The sequence below is a fragment of the Cavia porcellus genome, unplaced genomic scaffold, assembly GCF_034190915.1.
Source record: "Cavia porcellus strain 051 isolate PalLab524CR breed Dunkin Hartley unplaced genomic scaffold, mCavPor4.1 scaffold_17, whole genome shotgun sequence".
NCBI classification, from domain to species: Eukaryota; Metazoa; Chordata; class Mammalia; order Rodentia; family Caviidae; genus Cavia; species Cavia porcellus.
Window position 1 is genome coordinate 15144547 of NW_026947500.1, and position 27459 is coordinate 15172005.

General features: G+C 47.7%; 1 protein-coding gene across 2 annotated transcripts in view; it reads left to right on the forward strand.

The window, feature by feature from the left end:
* Ror2 (receptor tyrosine kinase like orphan receptor 2) overlaps positions 1-27459 on the forward strand; it is a 216571-nt gene that overhangs the window by 183263 nt on the left and 5849 nt on the right. The window contains exons 3-7 of one of the 2 annotated variants that reach the window (XR_002790600.2): positions 5987-6274; positions 7051-7081; positions 19739-19866; positions 24337-24651; positions 25980-26191. Coding sequence is in view for 1 of the 2 variants with exons in the window: in XM_013150151.3 (XP_013005605.1) it covers positions 5987-6274; positions 7051-7081; positions 19739-19866; positions 24337-24651; positions 25980-26225 (1008 nt within the window). In the remaining variant the exon portion in view is untranslated. Of the gene's footprint in view, positions 1-5986; positions 6275-7050; positions 7082-19738; positions 19867-24336; positions 24652-25979; positions 26226-27459 lie in introns of both variants that reach the window. The other variant, XM_013150151.3, reaches the window with a different exon arrangement.

Here is a 27459-nt window from a genome sequence, read left to right on the forward strand (position 1 = left end):
GCAGAGTGACAGGATCCACAGGAAACTCGAGGACCCCAGTCTTCCCATTACAATCTTATTTCCTGGTTGTGTCATGTGATTTTCCATCCTCTGTGGAGTTATGGCTCTTCTATAAAAGGATGCTTACTCCTTCCTTCCTTTGTGCCACCTGCCCACAGCCAGCCACTACTAGTGTTGGAAAATTGACTTGACAGCGCCACTCTGAATAGGGTCTAGACTGACAATGCTCTGGGAATGTCACTGCGTGGTCTTAAGGAGCTGAAATCAGAACAGAACTGGTTGAAGGTACAATGTTGGCTGTGTCTTTAGCCCAGTGATCATTCATGAAGCACACACATCTGTACAATTTGGACAGGTGAAATGGGCCCAGCTGTTCTGCCTTGTCCCCACAGAGTAGAGGGTGAGGCAGCTGTAAAGGTTCAGATATGCGGTACTCACAGCTGGCCCTCAGTGTCTAGGAGCTCCATGCCCAAGGAGTCTACCTACTGTGGGTCAAAAATATTTTTTTAAAACTGTCTGAACTGAACATGTACAGACAATTATTTCTTGCTCATTCCCTAAGTAGTACAATAAAACAATTCTTAATACAACATTTACACTGTATTGCGCATTGTAATTAATCTGCAGATGATTCAAATTACAGAATCCTGTGAGCAGCATCATAGAGTGAATTAAGTTCATAAGCCCAGGCACTGCCGTGTAGGGAGAATGTGCCTAAGTCACACACAGACACTGCTGCTTCACATCAGCGATTTGAATACTCACAGAGCTTAGTCTCTGTGGGAGAGTCCCCTTGGAAATACTGAGGGGTGACTCTGGCTGGGATTTGGCGTAGAGTAAAGAGTGGAGAAAGAATGCTGGGAGCTGGACAGGGTAAGTCCTGGAGCCAAAAAGTGTGCAGATTTACAGATGAAAAGATCACTGTAAATTTCCACATTGCAAAGTGCTGTCATTGTCAAGACAAGGACTGCCTCAGGACTCCAGTCTGAGCTCTGGGTTAGCTTAGGGGTAGATGCTGACTAGGAATTTTGTGTTCTGTGTTCTATTAGATGGGCAATACACAAGCATATATGCAACATGTTATCATTGCATTACTTACCAAAGCCCAAATTTAGCCTAGAAACTACTTGCTTTTTTGTACTAAGGCTATATTTTAAATGCATGTGTAATACAGCTCGTGTTCTGTAAAATCAGTCCTTTGGAATGTTTGTGGGAAGTGGATCATTTCTGCATGCCGAGATGGGGTGGAGCTAATCATGCTTGTCTGGTGGCCTCCTGTATTCTAGCTCAACCAAAATAGCTGCAATGTGCTGGGTCTCCCGTCTTAGGAGAACTGTTTGTGTCTACGTTAAAACCAGAGTGGAGAGTTCTGAGGTTCCCCAGAGGAGGACAGGTTGCAATTATAGGTAATCTCAAATGGGTTCTCAATAACAGAGTAGGAAATCCATGCTCACTTGCCTTGTACTTAGCAGGCTACCCACCCATGTGTAATCGGGGGAGTGGGGAGTGCTGAACCAAACTTTCCTTGGGGAGAGTCGGTGAAACAGTTCAAGGAGGGTGCTGTGTTGCCATGGAGATAGTGCCTGATTGTCAGCTTTTTGATTGGTATAGGTTGAGGCACTGATGGGCAAAACACTGAGTTTGTGGTTCCTGCCAGAACTTGGGGTATGTGTGTGTGTCTGGGGTGGTGGCTTCTTAGATGTAGCAGAGTGAAGCTCTCTAAGGCTGGCCAGGTGGAAATGAGAGTAGGATCTCAGTGGAAGGTGGTCACATGGCATCTGTGGTTTCTGTGAGAACTGGATGTGGCTGCTGACCAAGTGTGATGAGTCTGGCGCCTGGCCCCTGCCTAGCCAGTCACCCAGACATTCTGAGCTCTAGTTTCTTCATCTACACAATGCCACGGATGTTTGTCCTTAATGTCGTCGTGTGCTGTTGTCCCCTTAAACAGAGGGACACTCCCTAAACCAGGCCTGTCCAAGTGCCTGCAGCAGAAGGGGCCACCACCCATGTGCTATGGCTCTCAGTGAATTGCACTGAGGAGCATCCCCCCACCCTGTGGACGAGGCTTGTCCCCTGGATTCCTTGCATTTTACAAGGTGGAGAGTAAACAAAGGTGAGGCTGAGCTTCCCAGAGACCATGGAGGGTGGCGTGGACCTGAGTAAGGGTACACAGGGGAGTGCAGTACCATTGGGCAGTGGCTCAGGTGCTCCACGCAGTGGGTCATTCTGGTTCCTGTCATTCTCTCCCTGCTAAGGGAGTGAGTTTGTGCCTTCGTCACCAGCAGAGCCGAGACACACGGAGCCAAAAGCAGAGTAGCATGAAGAATGCAGAGGTGCAGGTGTGCACAGGAATCGGGGTGGTCACTACTCCAAAGGAGGGCGAGCTCCTGCCAGGACATGGCCCGAACTCTGTCTCCATGTATTCAGCAAGGGCTCACAGAAGCCCCCAGAGTCAGATGTTGGTTCTGTAGTATCCCAGAAGGAGAAATAGCTTCTCCCTCTCCTAGGCACTGTGTCTGGGTCTCAGTTTAAGCTAACAGGAGACAACAGGAGAACAAGCAGAGGTGGTAGTTGCACATGGAGAGAGCAAGGCAGATTCTCCACCTCCTGGTGAGAGGGAGATGTTACACCCTCTTCCTGGGGAGCAGGGACAAGGAAAGAGGCAGCCTAGGTGAGAGGAAAGGGACTAAGGGAGGAAGAGGAGGCCGAGGGCTGTGGCAGTCCATTTGGGTGTAACGTCACCCTGTACTGCTCGCCTATAGTCGCTTTAATGTTCCCTGGTTACAATCCCAGAGGAAGGCATTTGTGACAACTGAGTTCCCCTGGAGGATCCCTCCTTATAGATGGGGAGCTCATAGAGAGCGTCTGCCTGTGTCCACCTCTGTGGTTGCCCGGTCACCTTCATCTCAGTGTCACACTTTCATCTGTCTGTGATGGTGGCGCACTGTGTCCGTGGGCTGTGCCTTCAGCTTTTCATCAGTGTGCAAGTGTCTCCAGGTGCTAGAGTACCATGGATACCTGCTGTTGACTGAAGTGTGTGCAGGGTAGGACTGGACTCTGCTAGTGCAGACTGTCTTTGAGATCCAGATTTCTTTTACAAGAAGACTGCTTTTCAGAGCTACACTTTAGGCTGTAGTTTCTCTGAATAACCAGCTCAAAACAAAACACATCAAATAAAAAAGAAAAAAATATTTTGATATGGTGTATTTGGTTCCCACAGTCATATTTTGGGGTGGAATTTTCTGAGCCCCAACACTGCAGTCACCACAGGATGAGGTGATGCGGTCTCTGTTCCCCTGGAGCTCCAGAGTAGATGAGGAGGGAGTGGGGGGGGGGGAGACCTGGCAAAGGTACTGGAGGAGAGTAAGTGGCTTGTGAGTGGTGGTGGCTTTGTACCTAGATTGAGAACACTGAGAGGACACAGGGCAGGAGTCCAGCCAAGGCCCCATGGAGTCCATCCAGCTCAAGCTTGGCACGCGCTGGGCAGGAGCTGGGCACAGGCAGTCAGTGTGTGGGACAATGGTGCCACTAGGGTAAGGACTCTTTCCAGGCACCCCTTGTGCTCTGATCCTCTGCTCACAATGCACAAAGGCCACTTGAAGGGCTGTGGCTTGACCTGGTCTCAGTCTGTGGCCTCAGCTGCTATGGGTAGAGGTCCTCCTGCCTGCCCTGTTCACCAGGACTGCTCTAGAGGAGCAGCCCACCGAAGCAAGGTGAGGAGGGGTGGGCAGGAGAATGCGGAGACCATGGCTTGTCTTGGGTCATCTCAGCCCGCAGGGCTCACTGGCTCTAACTGGGTCTTAGGTGACCTCCGAGGAAGTTTTGATGGAGCCTCCCGGAGGTGCCAGAAAATACCTCTCCCACCATTTCTGTGGTGGAAACAAGCAACCAGAGCCTTCAGGATGCAATGAGCAGCCCAGCAGCCTGCAGCTGGGTTTCTGTGCACCTCAAGTTTACCCAGTACGAGAGCCTTAGTTCAGTGCCCCCTGCTTGCTGCCTGCTGCTGATTTATTGACCTGTAAATATTTTTCCCAGGGAAGAGTGACCTTATATCCTTCCTGCTGCTCTCAGGTCTCCTTTTTACTTGTCCTTCCAGAAAATTTGTCTGTTTTATTTCCAGCCAGTCAAAGCCCTATGACCTCATGACCCCTTGTACAAAAGGCTTTCTTTATCTCTTTCCCAGCCAACCAGGCCTGTAAATAAGCAGATCCTCAAACACCTAAAGTAATGTGACCACAATGTCGACTATTCGGATGGTGGGTTGGGATATAAAAATCATTAATCATTGATCTGACTGCGATTGTGGGCAGCCCTGCAGGAAGGAATTCTCCAGGATAAGTTAATGCTTGGACTCGGCTCCACTGTCCGGAGCTTGGAGTTCACAGAGGTGGCCAGGGGACTGGGGAGGAAGAAACTTTAGCATCAGTTGTTAAAAGTTTCATCATTGTTGGGAAGTGGGATTCACTTGGATCAACTGAAAGGGAAGACTTTTAGCAAGAGCTACCACTGTGGAGCCCAGGCTGGATACACGGTAGTGAAATTCTTAGCCATGCCTGGCTCTGTTTAGCCTGTTAAAGTGTCTGGAGAGGTTTGGGGCCTCTCTAAAGGAAGTTTTTGTGAGCTAGAGGAGAGCTTAGAAAATGGTTAGTACAAGCTCCATATTTTGCACATGAGGGAAATTAAGCAGAGAGGTTAAATGATTGACTATAAATTAAATACCACAGGAGAAAGGAATATTGTTCTTCCTCTGCTGAGAACTTTCTTTCCAGCTTTTCATTTTTGGCCCAAGAGAATTGATGAGGGTCAAAGTGGTGGATCAATCTGATTTGGCAGCTCTCCCATGTCAATCACACATATATGCTAGAAAAAAAATTAATAAAAGATGTAAATGCTTATATGAACTTGCAAGATGGATGGGGAAGAACCCAGGAGCCAGGAGGAGGGAGGAGGAAGACTTGTACTGGCCCTGGGCCAATACAGCAGAGACCACTCAGGTAGTTCAACGTTTCCAGCCTTAGGAAGTAGCCTCCTTTTCCTGGGTCTTCCGGAAGAACTTGTCTACACAGAGTTGGAGTCCAAAAGTGTCATGCAAATAGGACAGAATACAAAAGCTAACAGGTAATGTGACCATGTGCCCACAGAACAGATGTGGACACATCTGTGGGCTCCAGAGTGAAGAGTCTGCCAGAAAGATGCAGGCTCCACTTCATGAACCCCTGTGTTCCAGGCCCCTTCTCCTATCCGGACCCTAGTCTGGTAAAGCAGGTCAGCTCCTGCACCCCACCCCAGGTATCTTCTGACCACATGAGGCTTTGGGCCATTTTAGCTCCAAACTAAATGAATCCTGCATGGTTCCATGTTTGCGAAGGGCCATGGACTGTGCCCTGCATGGGCAAGGTCGTCCACAGGCTGCTTCTGTGTGGTGACAGGAGACCATGTTCCCAGCTGTGGTTGAACAAAGTAACATTGCTTCCTAGTTTTGTCTTTCATGCTATGAACTCACATCCTTTCCTTGGCCTATTTAGTGTCACGTTGTTGGGACTTTTGTCCTTTTTTGTTGATGATTCCTATGATTTAAAGCCCCTAGGCACAGTCCAGTGTGTATAGTCTGGTGTTCCTTCCATTGAAAATATGTGTGTTAGAGAAACTTCATTCATACATGAGTGGTAATCCAGTTGTCTGTAAGCTCTATGAAAATGAATCAATACCACGTGTTAAATAACAGGTCTTCAGCAGAAACAAGTTATATGTTAATTGATGGACAAAACATTGTGAACAAATGCCACAGGAAGCTCTCTGCTTCCCTCTGCAGCTCATGTTCACTGGCTCAGCGCTCACAGCAGACACTGCCTACAACTGGCATTGGCTGTGTGTGCAGAGATGAGGGAACCTAGAAACCTCCCCAGCACACCATAGTCATCCATGCAGAGCACGGGGCCTCCCAGCCCTTGCTGATATTTGCTCTTTTGTGACCCCTCCTTGGCAGGTTACTATCTGAATTTTCTGGAGCCAGTAAACAACATCACCATTGTCCAGGGCCAGACAGCAATTCTGCACTGCAAGGTGGCAGGAAACCCTCCCCCCAACGTGCGGTGGCTGAAGAACGACGCCCCAGTTGTGCAGGAGCCCAGGCGGATCATTATCAGGAAGACAGAATACGGCTCTCGACTGAGAATCCAAGACCTGGACACGACAGACACCGGCTACTATCAGTGCGTGGCCACCAATGGCGTGAAGACCATTACTGCCACCGGTGTCCTCTACGTGCGGCTCGGTGAGTCAGGCTGTTTGCTTACAAGTTGACAGAAAGGAGCATCCACAGATAGTGAGAAAGAGATTAATTTGCTGTTTGAAACTGAACACACAAAGTGTGACAGGAAATCAGTGCAGGCCTCCCTTTGTGGGTAAGATCTCAGCTTGTCCCCTACCCATTTATTATACTAAAAGAAAACAGCTACAAACAGAGCAGTCAGTGAACCTAGAGTAGAGAGGAGAGACCCACCGTGGGCAAGGTGAGCAGAGACCTGCAGACTGGAGGGCAGGAGTCTTCTGTGCTGGTCCAGGCTGGCCTGCCGGAGCCTCTGCCAGGTCCTGCCTGCTATGTCCCACGCACACCTGGCTCAGCTGGGCCGGGGGTCAGAGTGATGACAGCTTTGAAGTTCCAAGCCCTCATCTGTGACGAAGGACTACATGGCAGGACAGAAGGTGTCCTTTAGCCCCAGGTGATGAATGTGCCCAGCCTGTCATCCAAATCCACCTCATGCCATTCCAGTTGACAAAACCATTCATCTCTGTGTATAAAGCTTAGACAAGAGAAGGGAGAAAGGAGAACAGAAACTCCAAAATAGTCTCCCGAAGTATGTATAAACAGAAAGGGGCCCTTGCCTTGCCTTTCTGGTATCACTAGGACTCCTCACAAGCAGAGTAGAGCCCAAGTTGAAGGCAGCCGGCCACAGATGAACCCCTGGGCTCCTGTCCCAGCTTGACTGGGGATGGGTTTTGCCAGGTCTTGAGCTCTCCATAACTTGTCTCTCTATTTTGTCCTTTCAGGTCCAACGCACAGCCCAAATCATAACTTTCAGTAAGTACCTGCTTGGCTTGGGCCATTTTCTGATGCCCTGAGGGTATCTGTTACATAAGAATCCAGGTTTTAGACCCAGAACACTCCAATACTTTGCTGTGTTCACTACTGATTAATGAGATGGCAGTGTGCTTGTTCGGGGATGGGAACTTTTACATTTTCCATGTTTTGTGTAAAGAAGAAATGTCATAAAAACAAAAGTTGTTAGTTACTTTCAGTGAGCATGACCATACAGGGCAACTGAATGAAGTCTAGACATACACAGCAGACCGCCAGGGCCCAGAAGTCCTTTCAGTAGCCCTGGGGTAAGGTCTCAAAGGAATGGGGCACTCTCTTACCCAATGTCTTTCTGCTGCATTCGAGGCATGGTCTTGAAGGGGCTCAGGCAGCTCCACCTTGTGTCCGTTTACCTGTCTCAGGACTCCCAAGTATCACTGCTAAAAGATCAGATTGTTATTTTTTATCTCTGTTGTTGAAAACATGAAAAGCCATATTAAGAAGGTCTCCCTGTGGGGTTTGAGGGCCAAGTTTAGCCTTTTGTCTTGGGATCTGGTCCACAGTAGAAGGTATCTGTAGAATTAATTAAGTATGCAGGAGTCAAATGCTACAGTCAATAGGGTATTTATGATTATAACTTTATGTAAGTATCTCTTTATGCTGTTAAAATGTCTAATGCCATCTGATTTTTGGAGGATGGCCTGTTTTATTAATTTTACCTTTTTATTTAGGAGAGAAATCAGCTATGGTGTCATTTAACACCAGTTGAATACAGTTAATTATGGCTCAGTGGAAGGCAGAGCCAGGGCAGGCGGACAGGCTGGAAAAGGCTCAAGCCTAGCCTCCGTCCCAGTGTTGGTCTTGTTGTTTTGCATGCATCATATAGCCTTTTTTTCTGGAAAAGATCTAGTGGTTCCCAGCAAAAGGAAAGGAATTTATAATTATCTCTTAATTTCAGTTGTTAAACATCTTTCTAGATGTTATCTAGATTGATAACAGTACAGTACAATATAGGCAGTAAGCTTAACATAGAACATTAAATCACCCACGAGTGTTTTAACATTTGAATGCTGAAGTTTTGAAACATCTCTAAGCGTATGTCTGGATGTGAAAGAAAACATTTGTCATCATACATTACATAAATTTTTGTTTAAAATTATTATTTAATTGGTTTACTCATGTTGGTCTGATTTGTATCTCTTGGCTGGAACACAAGAAAAAGGCAGCAGAAAAAAATCCAAATTTTATATTTGAAAGCATGAATATACTATCAGACCAGCAACATGAATTGTCCGCTGCGACCTGTTGTCTCTTTCTCCATGCTGGCACTCAGAGCTGCGCTTGGGCTCCAGGGCTGGGGCTGGGACTGCTTAGGAGACATGCAGAGTGCGTAGGGCGGGGCAGAACATGGAGGGTGGGTGAAGTGCCCAGGGTGGGGGACGGTGAATGAAGAGTAGGCAGGGCATGCAGGGTGGCAGGGCACAGAGATGGGGCATGGTGTGAGGGCCCAGAGCAGCCCACACAGGCCAGGCGCACCGTGTATGCGGGCAGCCCAATGCTGTCTGCATGTATCTCCCCCATCCCTGCGGGAAAGGTGGGTCGGTGGGGAGGGACTGAGAAATGGGTGAAGTGGGGAGGAAAGGAGGACGCTGAAAAAGCTTTGAAAAGCTGTAAAGAAAGACGCTATACTATCTCCTAAGGTGGGGAGGAGGAGAGATCTTGGAGGAGCAGAGGGAGAGAAGGACACATTCTTAAAATAAAGGCCCAAAGATGGAGAGTTTTTGCAAACTTGTCATCAATGTGATAAGCTATAAATAGGTATGATTTTGAGGGGGGACAGGAAGTGATCCTCAAGATAAGAAAATCCAGTGTGGGGCGTGGCCCAAGGAGTCACAGTCAGGTGAGGCAACAGACTGTGGTCTAACCAGGTCAGGTCGTCACCTTTTAACCTCTTAGACCGAACGGTAATCAGTAACTGGTTCCACAGCTCGTGTTTCTTGGTGGTCACCAAAGGCACGAGTGGAATTCCCATGGATTACAGTAACAACTCGGCCCATGAGAGCTTAAAGGCTCTAAGGGACATGAGAGCTTACTGTGAAAGCTCTGCCTCAGGGCTGTCTAAGGACGTGAGAGCACCACACGAGTCTAGGGAATGGGAAGAAAACCTAGGTGAGGCCTGGCCCAGTACCAAGTAATCTCCGGAGTTTGCTCACCAGGGGTAAATGAATTAGACCGGTGTTATTTGTAAGCCAGCAGCAACAAGTTTAGCAGTTCCTGCATGTGGAGAAGTGAGGAATTAATCCAGTATGCAGTCAGATCTGTGAACGGCAGGGGACTCACCAGCAGTCTCTCACCTGCTGTTCTGGTCAGGGAACCATCTGATAGAATTTTTGGCGCAGCTAAAAAGATAAGAAGTATGAAATAAAAGTGGCCTTTATTTTAAGAATGTGGGAAGAGATTGCATGACCTCCAGGGTCTGGCATTCTCTCCACCAGACATGTTGTGTGGAGGCATACATGTAGCTTAGGTTTGAGGTGGTGCCTAAGGGGCATTAGTGATGCACAGGTAGCCCATTGGTATCCATTTGGCACCACAGATAAATTGCATAGGGGCAGGAAAGGTGACCTCAAGATAGAGCCTCTTGGTTTGGCCTCTCAGCCTCCCACCGGCTACAGTGTCCCATCTAAGGCAAAATCCTTTCAGTGAGTCTCACAGAACCAGATTTTTGGATGTGAATGAGGAAGATTTTCCATCCAAAAACTCCATATAACCCACACAGATTTGTCTAGTCCTCATTTTCAGATCTGTAAGTCAGTGCTCCTACAGGCCCCCACTGCCTGCTCAGGAAAGAACTTGGTTGCTGGAACAAGCATCTCAGAAGACCTGGTCCTGTGTCTCCGTGTACCCGAGAATGAGTCCTCTAAGGCCAGAGACCGAAAGTAGAGCTGTAGGTGGGCGTGTCCCCCAGGAGGGGCCCCTGGACCTCCACCACTGCCAAGGGGTCCAGCACATGGAGGTCCCACCAGCACATGGAGATCATCGTTAAGTGCAGGTGTTACTGGAGCTGAAGACTTTGTCACTGTCTTATGCTCAAGAGTAATTGGCATAGTGATTTGTGGTAATTTTATATTAGATTTTATAAGGTAACTGTGAAGTTGAACATCATCTGGTTTGTTTAATAGCTGTCCAATTGTGTGTTTACCAAACTATCCTTGTGATTTAAGGTTTCATGTTTACAAATTTCCTTACTGCAAAGTTTATAATCTCAAAGTGAACATTTGAGATGTTTTTGTAATCATTCATTGACATGCTGAGCACAGAATAGTTGGAATCACCCAGCACACACTTTCTTAGTTGCAGTCAGAAAAGGCAAATGTTGATAAGAAAAGTCAGGGGTTGATAAGATAGAACAATTAGAATCAGGACAAAGAACTTATACTATTATTTTATGATGATCATCCAGAATTAACACAAGAAAGTGCAGGATATCCATCCACAGCACTAAAGACAGAATATTCATCCAAGGGCCTAGATCCCACAACAGTGTCCTACATGAGTCCAGATGAAGACCTAGAGCCCAAGACAATGCCTCCCATGAGTACAACTGGAGATCTATAGCCCACAAGAAGGACTCCAGTCTGTTTTACAGATTTGTGCCGAGAAGGCCCAGAGATCAACAGTGGAAGCTAGAAAGTCTATGAGAGTGGGGGTGAAGGAGCTGTGCTGGTAGGTTGAGGGTTCTACAATACAGCCGAGAAGTCCCACTCATAATAAAGACCAGGGCTGTCCTGAGAAGCACCACAGCCATCCTCAGAGACATGGAGGACCCCAACTCTTCTGACAATAAGCCCAGTTGAGTACATGCCAGGAGGCCAGCAAGCTGAGTTTTTCCTGGAGATTAAGCGACGTATATCTTCCCCTCCATAGCTAGGAAGCAATGCTCAATGTAAGGATCAGAGCTCCCCCAAAGTGAACCCACCGCCACTCTCACTAACAAGGTCCGGAGCTTCTCCAATGATAGTGGTCAAATTCACATTGGGGAAGCTAGTCATGATGAGCTCCTCAAGGAGGACCAATGACTCAAATAGCAACACATAGAACCCACAACGCCTAGCTTCTCCTTTTCCACGTTTCTATTTATGCTGGCGTTTCCACGTTTCTATTTGTGTTCCTCAGGTGGAACATGTATATTCAGCACCATGCTGATTTAATTCAGGTTTTAAGTTGATCAGTTTTTAAATCCATAACAATCCACCCCAAGTTGGATGAGGAAGCTTGCAGAGAGTATCTACACACTGAAGGCCAAAGGATCCAATCCAAGGTCTGGAATCCATCCTACTGTCTTATGCAAGTCCACACCAGCAGGCTGGTAGGTCTGCGACAGAAGGCCGAAGGCTCTATGATGGAAGGCTGAAAGAGTCTGTGCCGGAAAGCTGAAGAGTCTACACTGGAAGCCAGGAGACGAGGTCCAAACCAAAGGCAAAGACTGAAGCTTCTCCCAAGAATGGAATGCGGTATAGTCCTTCCTCCTTGCCTTTTATACCTCCAGGTGATGAGCCACCCTAAGGTGGATTTCATACACCCTAGGGCATACAGTTGCTAAACCCATTTAAACTTCTAAATGTTTCAAGTTGACACAGTCAGTCAACCACTACAGCAACACACCTGGCTCAGCCCTCAGATTGTAACCTGGTAGCCTTTCTGCAGTCTGTGGTGTCACATTTTTCATTTTTGTGTGCTTCTTGTTGTTCATTTCCTGGTTGCAAGCAGCTCCCCATGCAGTACTGAAGAGCTGCTGAGCCACCTGGAGCACAGGGAGCTATGATGTGTCTGAAAAGAAATCTATGTGTCAGGTGAGCTTCCTTCAGGCCCAAGTTACAGCACTTTGGCAGCCAGCGCAGGACTCACCGGTCAACAACGTTGTACTGACTGGTTGAAGAAAGCACTGTGACTATAGCTTTACGGAAAACAAGCTGGGCTTCATCCTGCAGCAAAGGCCAGTTTTCAGTAGTCCAGTCTGTATGAAGACTTTATGGAAAATAAGTATCATAAATAGCCAAAATAGACTGTACTCTATTTTCTCCTAGGACATTTGTCTTTTTGTTATTGTTCTGCAAGAGTTTTAGAGTATTTTCTAGATATAATCTTTTATATAGTGTTTGCTCCATCTAGAATTGATTTTTATGCTAGTATAAGCTCATATTCCGCTGTAATGTTTTTCTGTATACATGGCCTAGTGCCTTGGCATCACCTAATAAATTACCTCATCTATAACATTAAATTTAATACCACCTCTGTCATACATGAAATTTCTATGCATATGGATCTGTCTGTTTTCTATTAATTAAATAAGTTCTGTGTTTAATTCTAACAGCTTCCGGTCCTGGACTAACATTCTAATGGTGTAGCTTTGTAATGTATGATTGCTGTAAGCAGGAGAGGATCTCCTTATATACTGCTGTGGGCTAGCCTGTGTCCTCCGTTCAGGTATCGAAGCACTAACCCAAAATGTTTATTTTATTAGAAATATGGAAGTAAGAAAGGTTAAATGTGGTTAGAAAGGCCATTGTCCTATCTGGTAGAATTGGTGTGCTTTAAAGGAAGAAGAGACATTGGAAATGTCTCACATCCCGTGTGAGAACTCAGCGAGAGAGGCACCCATTGGTAAGGTAGGAAGAGAGCCCCTGTCTGGGTGGCACCTCAATCTTGGCATCAAGAAGCATGAAAAAATGTGTTTCTGTTGTGTGATTTCACAGTATTTGTTGTGGTAGTGCGAGCTAATACTTATTATGTATTTTTCTAAATTATCTTTACTGTCACCTTTCACCCCTCCCTTGTGAATTTTATATTTTTATTTTTATTGGAGTTCTATAGAAGTTCATTGATTATGACAGAATTGATTCCATTTTTAGTCTTGGTTTCATATTTCTTTTTCTCTTCGGCTCTGGGTCTGGTCATGTTTCTTTAATTTTTCTGTGCTCCATTTACTGAAGTTATAAAATTTATTTCTGTCAAGATCTGACACATTTTGTCTTACACACTTTTGAAGATGGATCATTGATTCTGCTAATGGCAATGTTATCATTCCTTTTCAAATTTTATTTTTAAGTTGTATACTGATGGTAGGTTAGGAAGGCATAGAGTTCCAGGTACTAATCTTATACCCAAAAGCTTTGTTGAACTTTTTTTATTTCATTTTTTCTGTACTATCTTTTGCATCCTTTTCCTATAGAGTAAGTAACATCTGCAAAAAGTAAGAATATAGCTTACTTTTCCTAAGCCCTAGGTTTTGTTTCCTTTTCTTGTCTTTTGACACTGCCTAGAACTCCAAAAGCCATGCTAAAGCCTGTATTTTTATCTTCTGGTCATTGATTGTCACATAATAAGAAACATATAAAGCTGACTATACACTTTTCCTCTTTCACACAGCAATATTCTGTTACATATGTTTTAGCTTTCAGACACTGAGAAAATACTTGACATAAATAATTTAAAGGAGGAAAAGTTTATCCTGGCTTATAATTTCAGAGATACCAGTCCATGGTCAGCTGACACCATTGCTTTTAGACTGTGAGAGACAGAAACTCCATGACGAGAGGGTGTGGCGGGGAAGGCTAAGCCATTTGTGCAGAATAGGAGCCAAAGCTAAGGAAAAGAACACAAGAGGAAGGAGTGAACCCAGGTCATACTTCCATGAAGTTTGTCCTTCAACTAGGCCCCTTCTTCTGATCTCATCGGTAGTTTAATTCACTGATAAAGTTAAAGCCCTCATGATGTAATCACACCTCTGAACATCACTGCATTAGGGATCAAGCCTGGGTGGGGGGCACTGCATACTTAAAGGATTCCTGTCAACTGAGTAACTGCTTTAACTGTTTTAGGCTGAAACCCACTCATTAAGGCAAAATTGTTCTGCTAATGCACTGCTGGGTTCCAACTGCTAACTTTGTGCTGGCAGATTACGTTTTTAAAGGTAATTTTTTTTTTCTTTTAACTGGCAAATAACAACTATGTGTTAACTAGACAATAGCTCAGTGGCTAGAGTGTGTGCTTAGCAAGCAAAGACACAAGAGGGGAACAGGGAGCTGATGACAGTGAACCACCACAAGGGCTGTTCCTGGGCTATCCAGGCTAAGCTGCCTGGTGACTCTGTTTGGGACCCATTGCAGTGCTCAGCAGTGCACACAACCCTATTCTGTCCTCAGTGGCAGGTAGTGTGTCCTGCGTGCAGAAATGTAGCATTGGCAGTGACTACAGTCACCTTCCTGCTCCTGCCTGGGCAGGTCCACATGCTCAGGTCCCCGTGACATTGGTGCAGCTTGGTGTCCCTAGAGCCATGGCAGCTGCCTGTGCCCAGAGAGGGATCCCTGCTGACATGGGCCCTGAGACTGTTACTCTTCTCCTGCATGCAGTAGTCCTGGCATTCATGCCAGGCTGCAGGCTCACGCTTTGTGTGTGGGTTTTGTTTGTTTCTGCTCCTTGGAATTGCAAATGGCTCTGTTTCACTAGTGAGGCCTGCCCATTAGTGCAGCACACTGGGCTGGGGCACCATGGCAGGTAGGTACCTTGGAGGCTGGGTGCCAGAGCCCTACTCACCTGCCAAACCTGCAGCCCACAGGGGTGTGCATGCGTGCGTGTCTGCGTGGGTGCATGCCATGCTGCATCAGGAAAGTGTGTTCTTCTCTGAACAAGTGAATGTTAATTCTTGCCGTGTGCAGAATCACCTTTCTTAGCACTGTGTCAAGAGCCCTTGTATTTTCTGACTTAGCACCAGGCACTTCCAAGACTTTCGTGCCATTTGTCCATGCTCTTGACAAACCTGAAATCTCGGTGTCCAGATCCGCCTCGTCGCCTGTGTGTGACTCATGGTGATCACGGGAGGTGTGGTACTGCCGTGAGCCTGGGGAAGGGCCATGGTGTCATCTGTATTCTCCTTCTTCCACCGCTGTCTTGAAAGGGTTCCCCTAAATCTAGTTCAGACTTTATCCTAAGCACTGGAAAATAACACTAGAAAAAACGCAGTGAAAATAACACTAGAAAAAACTGCCGCCTGACAAGCCAGTAATTAAAAATGACTTTGGGGAAAACCACACTTCCCTGCTGTCTGCCGAACACACTTGGGCAAAAGGCCAATCTAGCATTGATTCGTGGTAAAGCCACGCCACAGTCAGCCCTGTCAAGTTTTACTCAATCTGGTGCAGGATTGAAGGAAGAGCGAAGCCAAGCTCTTTTTCCCTCAGTGCCAACTTGTTATGATAGGTTCTGCTTTCAGAGCTCTCTGTAAAGCCCATGGTAAGTAAAAGATGCCCCTTAGCATCTCAGTGTGTTTGTGTTCTAAGACCAAAGCATAACAGTAGCTTCAGATGCAGAATACACTGCCATTCATGTTCTGGTTGCCTCCTTCATATCCGTTGGGTTTGTGTTCTAGAAAGCATGTCCTGCGAGCTGCAAAGATCTGCAGGGACACACACTCCTGGAGTGCTGACCTCCAGATTTCCCCGGGGCAGAGTGACAACACCCAGGGTTTGTCTGCTCTTCAGTTTCTTCAAAACTGTTTCGGTGTAGTTTCACTGACTTCTCAGGGGTAAATATTACACAGCGTGGTCATGGATCTTTGCCCTTCACTGTGGCGTGTGCTCAGGACACTGTTGTCTGTCTGTCTGTGGAGACTGGTGAGGTCGAAGCCTTGAGCTTAGCATGCAGTTTCAGCTTCCTCATTTGCTCTTTGTCCAATTTTTTTTTCCTCCCACTCTGTGGGAGGCTTCACACCTTCTGCTTTGCTCAAGAGGCCAGCCTGTTTATTATGGGCTGGACTCCCTCAAGAGAAGAACAATAAAGAGCCTTTGTTTCCCTTAAATCCCAAGCATTACTTCTCTTGATCCAGCCTGTGCTGCTGACTTCTGGCTTCAGCACTGGCTCCTGCTGGGGAGGTGGGGGAGGAGTGCTTTGTGTCTCAGCAGCCAAGGGTTCCCCGCCTCCTGCCTGCCCTGCTGCATCTTTTGCCCTCTGGTACAGTCATCCACTTCTTTCCTCCTGAATCTGCTTTCCTGATGCAGAAGCTGCTGATGCAGGAGTTGGGAGGGTGGGGGTTTCAAGCCAAATTTCTAGAAAGCTGCTATTCCACTCTCTGGTAAACAGGTCCCTTTCACTTCAGAATTCTTAAGTGCTAGATTCTGTCTCCACCCTTTTCTTGGTCTCCAAGTGACCCATTTTATAGACTTCTTTCCAGTTCTGTTACTCTTCAGTGCTCCCAGCAAAAGGTGAGAAATAGCTGTATTGGGAAGCAGAAAGTAATCCCCATCTGTATTTTTAAAACACACACACCTGAAAGGCCGTCTTTGCACTAGTCCTGTTTAGTGTTTTACACTTTCTCCGAAATCCAGGCTGGAAGCCTGCGGGCAAGAGTGTGCCAGGGCTCAAGCGTGAGAGTGAGCCCTTCTTAGCTGCCTGGCCAGCTGTCCCCACCCACTAGTGTCCACGCCCCTGGCTTCTGACAGGGCCCAGGCAGCAGAGCAGCCTACAGCCAGGTTTGGCTGTCTCCTCTAGGATTCTGGCAGGGAAGAGGAGAAAGTACCTGCTGTGGGATCGCCCCAGGTGAGCAGAGTCTTGTACTCAGGCCGCAGCACACATGTTGATCCAGCCACATCTCCATGACTTTTCTGGCAGAGTGACCCAGCCACATGTGGTGGGGTACAGGCGCATCATCCATGCTAATGCTTTCAGCCTAGAGAGGCTTAGAGAGAGTGAAGGGAATGCTCATGGGGCTCCTGCTGTGCTTTCCTGTTTTAAACTCCACTTAAGGACACCAAAGAAACAATGGCTACTGGGCCTGACAGAAAGGTTCCCCCTCACACTGACATCAGGAGTCTCCTTAATTAGGTTATTGATGGCTGCAGGTTCTTTTGTTTGGAAAAGGATTTTTCTTCAGAAGACAGTAGAGAGGGGAACCACAAAAGACGGTCTCACAGTGTGGGATTCTTTGTCTGTTGCAAGTGACCAGCCTTTGTGACAGCTTTGACGGGGAGCAGAAGTCCATTTGGGTAAACTGAGCACCACCTATATGTCCCTAGGGACAGCCTCTCTCTCTGTGAGTGTTCTCGCCTGTAGGATTGGCCTCTATAGAAAGCAAGCTTCTGAGTCACGGGCCTTAGGCACTCAGCAGAGGCTGTCCCCGGAGTCAGTGCCAGTGCCTCCACTCCACCAGGCAAGTGGCAGTGCTGAGTGCTGGCTCCGGCTCCTGGGAGGATCCCCAGGGCCACTGTGCAGGACAGCTGGGACTTGTAGAGTGGGCTTTGCTGGATGAAGCCAAGCTGGCAGGCTCCGTGGAGAGGTGTGTTAGCACAGCTTCAGCCGGAGACTTGGGGAGAGACAGGTTCCTTTCATGTGAATGTCGGCTATCCCCATACTGCCATGAAGGCTGGACTGCAGGACGAGAGTGGCTTGCTGTCATGGTCCCTTCTCAGGCCTCCACTATGTGTCACAGCTACTCTGCAACCCTCAGAAGTTAGGATACATCTCCACGTGTCATAAATGTGCGTCTCAGCTTGCAAGTCCATGAGGGCTGGCATTTCTGGTATTTCTCGGTTGCCTTTAAATGTGGCAGAATATGCATTGTGTGTTGCTGGCCTGCTTTTCAAAGATTTCTGTCTAATGATGATGTAATGATAGAACGCACCTTGTGGATTACCAGCATCTTCACAAAAGTCTTGTTTGTGAGGACCGGAGGTTTGGAAAGATGCACTGTAATGTCTGTGGTGTAGACTCTGAAAGAAGTGTTCATTGTTCAACACTGTGTATACTGTGTGCACATACGTAATACCTGTCTGTGTGTTCAGGGTGGGCACTGGGCAGCTCGTCTTCACCTGTGAAGAATCCTTCTGTGCCTTAAAACTACATTTAAAAATAATTCTTGTCAACCGACTCTTTTTAGAGCAGTTTTAGGTCATGGAAAAACTAAACAGAGATTTTTACCTACTCTTCTGTTGAATTATAATTGATGAGCCAACGCTGAAGATTCTGTGGGCTATGTTCAGTAAGCTACGTTTACGTTCACTCTGGTGGGCTGCCTGGGGATCGGATCAGTGTGCACTGAACATCCCACCATGTGCTTTCCCTGCCTAGAACTTTCTGTGGTGTCTTACTTATCCCTCCCCTCAGTCACTGGCAGTATCATTGACCTTTGCACTCTCTCTGTAGTTTACCTTTTCCATTGTGTTACACAGTTGCAATCACAGAGCACACAACCTTTCCGCTTGGGAATGTGCATTGAGATTCCCTGCTTGTCTTCTTGTAACTTGATATCTCATTACTTTTTTTTTATTTAACACCAAGTACATTTATTAGAAAAGAAGAAAGTTACGAAATATCCTGATATCTTTCCTTGAGAAATTAAAAATAAAAAAGAGTAAAACCAAAAATGAGGATCAGAAAACACAATCCCTTGTCAAAATGCCAACATCATTTTTCATAAAGATTAACATGTTGATTCTTACATTTCTGTAGAAATACAAAAGGCTGAGAATAGTCTAAACAGCTTTGATAAAGGAACAAAATTAGAGCTCCAACCCTCCCCAATCCCACAACTTACCACAAAGTTACACCAATCACGACAAAATGGCATTGGTATCAAGATAGACAAACTACCAAGGTACCAATGTGAAGTCCCAAAATAGATACACATATTATGGACAGTTGATTTTTGGCAAAGATGCAAAAGCAATTAAGTGGAGAAAAGATTGTACCCTCAATAAATATACTGGGACAACTGGATATCCACATGCAAAAAACCCAAACCTTATGACACATCAAAAATTTAAGAGATCCAAAAGTCTACTCAAAGTGGCTCAGAGTGGGTTAGTTAAAGTGAAGGTAAGTGTGATCTGAGTTGTTGTTTGGCTGAAGTCATTCTCTCTGGGACAAAATACACGTTTTTTTCCTTATCATTCTAATGAAAAAATACGATGTTTACACATGCATGACATATTTACTTCACTAATAAGTATGTCCTCAAGTGCATCCATTTACCTATAAAAATGTCCAGGTTATCATTCTTTATGGCTGAGAAGTATTCCATTATATAGAAATACCACATCTTTTTTATCCATTCCTCAGGTGATAGACACTTAAGTTGTTACCAAGATCTGGTGCTTATAAACTGTGCTGCTATAAACACGGGTGCATATATATCACTGTGGTATGATGTTTTAAATTCTTTTGGGAAGATACCCAGAAAGGGAATAGCTGAGTTGAATGAGACCTCCAATTGCTACTTCATTTCTTTTTTTTTTTTTTTTTTGGTCTTTTTTTTATCAGTACCAGGGATGGAACTCACAACTGCCTGCTTGCAAGGCAGGCGCTTATGCCGCTGAGCTAAATCCTCAGCCCTGCTACTTCATTTCATATCAGTGCTAACTGTAATGCATCATCCAGATGTTTGCTTTGTTTATTTGTTTGCCTAGTGAAATGCATCCTGGTTCCCTCTGGGCTTTGGCACTGGTAACAACCCACTGTGTGTAAACTCTGCAGGTTTCTGTGTGGATTCGAGTTTGCAGCACATTTGGGTAAACACCAAGTAACAAAAGGGTTGACTTATAAAATGCCGAATAAAAAGCATGTCATCAGGAAGACATGGCACACTTACGGACTTTGTGTTTCTTCTAGGGACGACTACCAGGAAGATGGATTCTGTCAGCCTTACCGAGGAATTGCCTGTGCGCGTTTCATTGGGAACCGGACCATTTACGTGGACTCTCTCCAGATGCAAGGGGAGATTGAGAACCGAATTACAGGTGTGGTCATGACCCTTTTCATGAGACCACAACACATGTGCAGGCTCCTGTCTGCAAAGACAGTTCCCACTTGTTCATCTGTCAGTGCCACAGACAGCAAAGTCCTCATCCATCTTGCTTGTAGTAAGAAATCAAAGAACTTTGTCAGATGCACTTGCTATTGCTAATGTGATTTGCCCTAAAATATTTCTAATTTCTGTGTTGCAATGACTGTAGTAACCTGTTCCTATAACAAAATACCTGAGGCTAGATATTTTCAAGAACAGAAGTTTACTAAAGCCACAGTTTTAGACTCTGAAAGCCCAAACAGCATGGCACTTGTTGTGGTGAGGCTCCCTGGCTCCAGCACATCATAGTGGACAGTGTCATGGTGGAACATGGATGAGAAAGAGAGGTCATTTGGCAGCACAGGAGGCTGGAAGAGCTCAAGAGGGTCCCAGCTTGTCTTCTGTAACAACCTTCTTTCAAGAGCTAACCACATCCCATGACAACGAGACCTAACAACCTACCACTAGGCCACATCACCTCTTAACATCGCCACACTTAGAGCTAGGCTCCAGCTCAGGAACGCCCCAACCACAACCCCATCCCAGCCATGAGGGTTGCCAAGTGGTGGCTTCGCAGAACACACTTCTGTGCTCTGACCTGGGCCAGCCTCACTTGTGGTCCCATTGCATCCCTTAATCTCCTGTCCTGGCATGGCCACTGTCGCTCTGCTTGACTTCTTTGTGCTGCATTTGCTGATTCTTGGGCTTTTCTCAGCCTCATTTGGTTCCAAGGGACTCAGACTTGATTTCAGTCATTGGCATCGAAGTGGTAAAGGCAGACTGTCTGGCCTCGGTTTCCGGAGAACGAAGCCAGAGCTTTGGCTGCCTGGCTCAGGGTCTGAGAAATGTGCCAGGCCATTTAGAAAATGGGGTGCTCATCCTTAGTCACTGTTGGCCTCTGCACGTTGGCTCAGCAAACCAGTTTGTTCACATTTGTGGGGTTTTCCTTGGTGGAAGCCAGTGGAAAGTGAAAAGATGAATCAGGTCAGAGTCCTCGCCCTCTTCCTCTTATCCATACCCTCTCCACAAACATGTGCATCTTTCTTCCGAGACCCCACAAGGAACCAGAAAAGCCTTGTGAAGATGGCAGGTGCCCCGGCACCTGTGGAGTTGGGTTTTCCTATGCTGGCTCTTGGCCCCGCCTCTACAAGTCATTGCAGTGATCTTTATCCCTGGGGAAGTGGGCAGGGCAGAGGGGCTGTGGAGCACTGCCCCACCCTGGTAAGGGTGGCATGAGGGTCCTCTGTGTCATTGGTATGACCCTCTGAGCTCAGCTCACCCTTGCACTGGGGCACCAAAGGGCCCACCCAGCCTGTGCTGACAGAGTGCTCTCTGGGAACAGGGTTTGGAGGGAAGTGGGGGGACAGTAGTGGGAAATGGGAACTCGAGGGGTCATGAGCAGAATTTCTCAAACTTTTAGACCCCAATATTGCAGTAAAAAGTTCAAAAAGCATACCTCATGTCATGACTTATTGTAGCTTGAGTATTGAGCACCCCTAGTCTGACAAATTTGCAATCCTAAATGCTCCAAAATCTGAAACTTTAAAAGTACTGACCTGATGCCATGAGTATACACAACTTTGTTTCAAGCACAAAATTTTTGAAAATGCTTTATAAAATTATTTCAGGCTCTATATGTGAGGTGTATAAGACATTAATGAACTTTGTGTTTAGACGTGGTCCCTTCTCCAACACACTTCATTATATATGGCAAATATCCCAGAATCTGAAAGCATCCCCAAAACAGAATGCTTCTGATCCCAGGCCGTTCAAATAAGGGGAGTCAGCCCATGGACACTGACTTGTGTTTCCAGAACCAAAATGGGTCATGGAGAATAATGTTCACCTAAAAGCCTCACACCTGTATGTTTTCTTCAGTTCTCTTTCATTGAAGAAAAGGTTACAGTTACAAACCATGTACTCACCCATGCTTGAATCTGTTCTCAACATCCTTTAAAATGCTAGCCACGGACTCCAAAATGAATTTGATGTCCTGCTAATTGACAAGCACTGATGCCAGCCCTGAGCATGGCTCTCTGTTATTTCTTCAACAGTGTTTAACGGGTTAAACAACTGATATATACAAGCAGCCCGATTTTATAACAGTTTTGAAAGAAGTGTTAGGGTGAGGAGTCTATGAATGTGAAACTTACTGCTCGTTATGTGGTGCTGGGCTGAAACCCAGGACCTTGATCATGCTAGGCAATCCAGCAGCCAAGTGACTCAGTCCACAGCACTTCACACGCATGCACGTGCATGCTTGCACTCACACACACACACACACACACACACACACTCGTAGTATATAGCTCTAGACTGACCTGAGTTCTGGGCTGCAGATCAGAGTGAAAGCTGCTTTGTGTGGCAATGTCCCATTAGAGAATGTCACACGACATTCAGGGTATGGTGAAGACGAGGACATGGGCTGTGGGATGTAGGTGGCCAGAACCCTCTTTTCAGAGTGAAGGAGGAGGGAGAGGAATCCTGTGAAGACCACCTGTGGCATCTTCTCAGTTGACTACCTTATGAGAAAGGCCGATGTGTACATCAGTGCTTACTAGCGAAACATTTAATGCAAGACACTGAAATATGTAAGAAGGCTCACAATGGCCATGCAGAGTCAGGGGTGGGGGAGTGCAAAAGCGCCGTATGCTGGAGACCAGAAGGACTCAGTCGAAGGCCTTCGGCTCAGGTCACATCCTGTTTTGGGGCCCTAACGCAGCTTCTGGGATATTTGCACATGTATAATGAAGTGTGTTGGGGAAGGGACTGAAGGGTCTGTGCTGGAAGCCAGGAGACAGTCTCCAAGCTGAAGGCAAAGACTGAGCCCCTCCGAAGAAACAGAAGCGAGTGTTGCTTCTTTATAACATTCTGGGGCAAGCCTCTCTCAAGTGGGTTGTCTCCTCCCAGAACTATGCTGACTCAATGTATATGAGCTTTTCTGACTCAAGTTGGCACAGTCAATCAGTTGTCACAGCCAAGTTTGTCTTTGTTAGCATTGCGCTTCCTAAAGTCAAGGCCAGCACCTCTGACAGCCCTCCCTGAATTGCCAGAGGTTCAGCTCTTAACTCTTCCACCCAGTCCCACATATCCTGTGCCTTAGCCTCCTACCCGCAGTGTCAGCACTCAGGGCAGAGAACCTGAGGACTTAAAGAGGGTGTGAGCAGAGCACCTTCAGGGTGGTGCCAGGGCAGGGCAGGACCACTTGGCTCTGGACCCCTGTTCCAGCCCATTCCACAGGCACTGTGGGAAATGTGATTCTGCAGCATGTGGTCTCAGCAGATCACTTTCCAGATAAAGGAAGAGGCCCAGAAGGGATTGAGTGACTGGCTCTCACCAGGACTTGTGCCTCAGCAGGTCTCCACAGGGCCACCTGCTGGCTGTACCTGGCTCAGCACATTCAGTTGTGGGGGCAGCTGGGGAGCCCCAGAGCCTTTCTTTAGCAGGTCATCCACAAGCAGAAGCAGGGCGGTGCTCTCAGCCCGTAGTGCCTTCTTTGGCCAGCACCTTTCCTCACTAGTATGTGCACCTGGCCGCAGCAGGGCCTCCAGCCCTAACGCGTTCCCAGCACACTCCATCCTCTGACACCTGGCCTCAAACACCTCCTGCCACTGCCTGTCGCTTGCTAGCCTCAGTCACAGAACTCATCCTGCCCTCTCTGCTTCATTGCACCACCCTCTCTCCACTTTTCAGAGCAGGTTCCCTCCCGTTGCTCACCTTCCTTGTGCCCGTGGGGCTCCTGGCAAGCCCTGCACTGTCCAGTGCACTGGAAGCCACCTAGCCCAGGCTCTGCAGTGCTGTGACCACAGAATGCCACTCCTCGTGGGTCCCTAGGTGATGGCTTCTGGATCTGAAGCTGGTTCCTTCTTGCAGGAAGCAGTGTCAGCTGAGGCAGAGAGGCTCTGGGCCTGGCTTTCCTTCCTTCCTGTTCTTAGAAAGTTTGTAAGGGAACCCCAGGGACCAGATGAGTCTGCTGCTGATCAGAGCAGATGATGGGTGCCCTGGGCCTGTCCTGGGAGCACGTGAGGGCTCTATATAGGGGGCAGGGTTACCTGATAGGATGTCCAGGGCCGAGTGGAGGGAGTTAGAAGTGTGGGGTAGTGTCCAGGGCTTAGGGCAGGGGAAGTCTCAAGGGCTGGGACTCTTGGGTTGGGGTATGGTGGTGTCAGGGTTGGGGGCCTTGGTGGGGACTATGGTTAGTGCTGAGCTGTGCATGGCCCAGGAGTGGGGGGCTGCAGCAGGGTTTCTGAATGGGGCAGCTTGGGTGTGTAGTATGGTTTGGAGGTTTACAGGAAGAAGCTGAGGCACCAGTCAGGTTTTCAGCATGGGGGTGCAGGCTAGATCAGGAACACAGAGGGTGCTAGGGGGTGGGGTTGGGGTACAGGCTGGCCCTCCATTCAGGGATACCCGGTTTCCTCCACAGCGGCCTTCACCATGATCGGCACCTCCACGCACCTGTCAGACCAGTGCTCCCAGTTCGCCATCCCGTCCTTCTGCCACTTCGTGTTTCCACTATGTGACTCCCGCTCCCGGGCACCCAAGCCACGGGAACTGTGTCGCGATGAGTGCGAGGTGCTGGAGAGCGACCTGTGCCGCCAGGAGTACACGATTGCACGCTCCAACCCGCTCATCCTCATGCGGCTGCAGCTGCCCAAGTGCGAGGCGCTGCCCATGCCTGAGAGCCCTGACGCTGCCAACTGCATGCGCATCGGCATCCCGGTGGAGAAGCTGGGCCGCTGTGAGTGCCACGGGTGGTGGGAGAGGGTGCGGCTCTCCCAGGGGCATCGTGGGGCGGAGGGGAGCCTTTCAGTCCCTTTGCATTCAGGGACCCTGAGCCTGGGGTTCTGCATGTCCAAAACAGCAGTAACCTGCATTACTGCTGTGAAGGCTGGGATGCAGGGAGCGGATGGGCGAGCACCCCAGCTTGCCTGATGGGCTACAAGCACCCGTGCTTTGCAGGACATGCAAACGCCCAGCCCACAGGTACTCCCAGACCTCAGGGAGCCCCATAGGTCCTTAGCCTGGTACTTTGAGTCTCAGATGCCATGCAGGTGGAGAGTCGGGACCTATAGCCACCCACACCAGCAAAGATGTAGGAGGTCCCCATCTCCAGACACTGGGGCCTCAGAGGCCAGGCGGGCCCTTCATTCTGAATTGAGGCCTGGGCCTGGCCGTTTCATGGTCTCCAAAGACAGATGTGCGCCCTACCCTGCTTTGGCAGCATGAAGTGAGGCCAGTCAGAGTGGAAGTCACTGCCAGCACTGCTGACGTCTTTGCTGCAAACTGCTCCCTCGGGTCACCCCCTCGAGGACTGAGACCCAGGCCGATGCCGCATTCTTCCTAGGCTTTGGCTGTATTTGACTTCAGCAGCTGGTCTGGAGCTTCCCGCTTGAGCAAGGCTCCTTACAGGGCAGCCTGGCGTAGCTTGTGGCTAGAGGGCTAACATCGCAACTCTGAGAAAGTCGCTTAAACTCCCATTTTCTCACATTCCATGGGGATAATAACAACACTGACCTTGTGGAGTGGAGATGAAGATTAAGCGAGTTAATAATTAAACAAGGCTTGGAAACGCTCATAGGGTAAACACCGTAGTTGTTTGACACATGTACATCCTCTGCCCTGAGCTCCCCAGTGCAGTGGGGTGGTAGCTGAGCCAGGCTCCGTCTGAGGGTGGAGGTAGCCTCCGACCTATGGGGCCAAACCTAGGACAGCCCTTCCTCCTTGTGACTTCAGTTTTGCTTCCAGAGCCAGTGAGTGCAGGGGCAGTGGTGCTGGCTCACACAGGGTCCGGGGTGCTGGGTACCATAGGTGTCCAGGGCCATAGGCGACTTCCACACAGGTTCCTGCCCCCCTGGGAAGTTGCCTTTGTAGGCTTGGGACTTGAAGTCATTACCTTTAATGCTACTTTTCTTGGACACTGTGCAGAACCCTTTGGTTCTTTGGAAGTGCAGACCTGGAAACATATAGGTCAAGTTCTTCTCTGCAGTAGTCCAGGGAGGTGAGCTCTTAACCCCGCGCGGGCCCCATCACTGGTGTTGGGGCCTCCTAATGTGCCTGCTTCTCCAGACCACCAGTGCTACAATGGCTCCGGCTCGGATTACAGAGGCACAGCCAGCACCACCAGGTCGGGGCATCAGTGCCAACCGTGGGCCCTGCAGCACCCCCATGGCCACCAGCTGTCCAGCGTGGATTTCCCTGAGCTCGGAGGGGGCCACGCGTACTGCCGGAACCCTGGAGGCCAGATGGAAGGTCCCTGGTGCTTTACTCAGAATAAAAACGTACGCATGGAACTGTGTGACGTACCCTCTTGTAGTATGTATTCTCTCTTTTTTTTTTTTTTTTTCATGTTGACTGTTGAGTTGGCCTTTGATAAGAGCATTCTGTCTGGGTCCAGAATGCTGGGAACTATAAGGTCCCCATCTTACCACTGTGATTGCTTGTTTTAAATAACACTGTTGTTGGTTATGGAATATATCAGACAATTCTAATTGTCCTAAAATCCAGAAAGGTCTAAAGAGTGTTGTGCAAGTTTACTGTCCAGTGGGAGCACCGGCTGCACGTTGGCCCTGCTTCTTCATAAGCCCTGGATGTCTAGTTTGGCGTCTTTGATCCTCCACAAACATCATTGCATGGTGCCTCCCAGTATTCGTAGATCTCTCCCCTCACTCCCCAGCTTCTGAGCTTTCCACCCCTCGTGCGCTTTTATCTGGTAGAGTGAGGAGAAAATAGAAGTCACATCTCGTAACACTCGCTGTGGGTGTCATAGACTAGAAAAGAGTGTAATTAGGGTTGAAAACCTGAGCAGTTATCTGAGTTCAGTCACATCTGTGTCACCAGCTCCTGTCAGTGAGTAATGGAGACTCAGCTCAGACTGAGGGGCCAGTGAAAGAAGACATCAATAGTAGAGTGAATCCAGGCCCCCATGACCCTGGACACCTCCCCCTGGCACAGTGGGACCCGCATTGCCCTGCAGCCGGCACACATGAATGTTTATTCATCAACCTCTTGGAGTATAATTTGGCAGCTTCAAACTTCAAACTTGACATTGCTTTTACACACACACACACACACACACACACACTGCTTTAAAAACTTTGGGAGTTAAATTGTCATCTGTGTCTATTAGAACACAGCAGCCCTCTAAAAGTATTTCCTAGCTGGGCTTGGTGGTGCATGCCTATAATCCCAGCACTCAGGAGGCTGAGACAGGAAGATCACTAAGAGTTCAAGGCCAGCCCGAACTACATAGTGAGTAAATAAGTCTGTCCATGAATAAATAAATAAAATTATTTCCTACCAGGAAGAGGTTCATGGTGCCCTGCTAGGGAAAAAAAAGCAGGTTTAGGGCAAGAGCTATGTTGGTATCATTTTTTTATTGTTTCATTTTGCTTTGATAAAAGAAAACAAAATGAATGAAAGTGTGTGTGATGCTGCATACATGTCCTTGTTTTTCATGGTAAAGTTTTGGAAAGATGCACGCCAAACTTTTAACAGTGACTTCCCCAGATCTACAGAAGAGTTAAAATATAATTTAATGAGCAGCTTG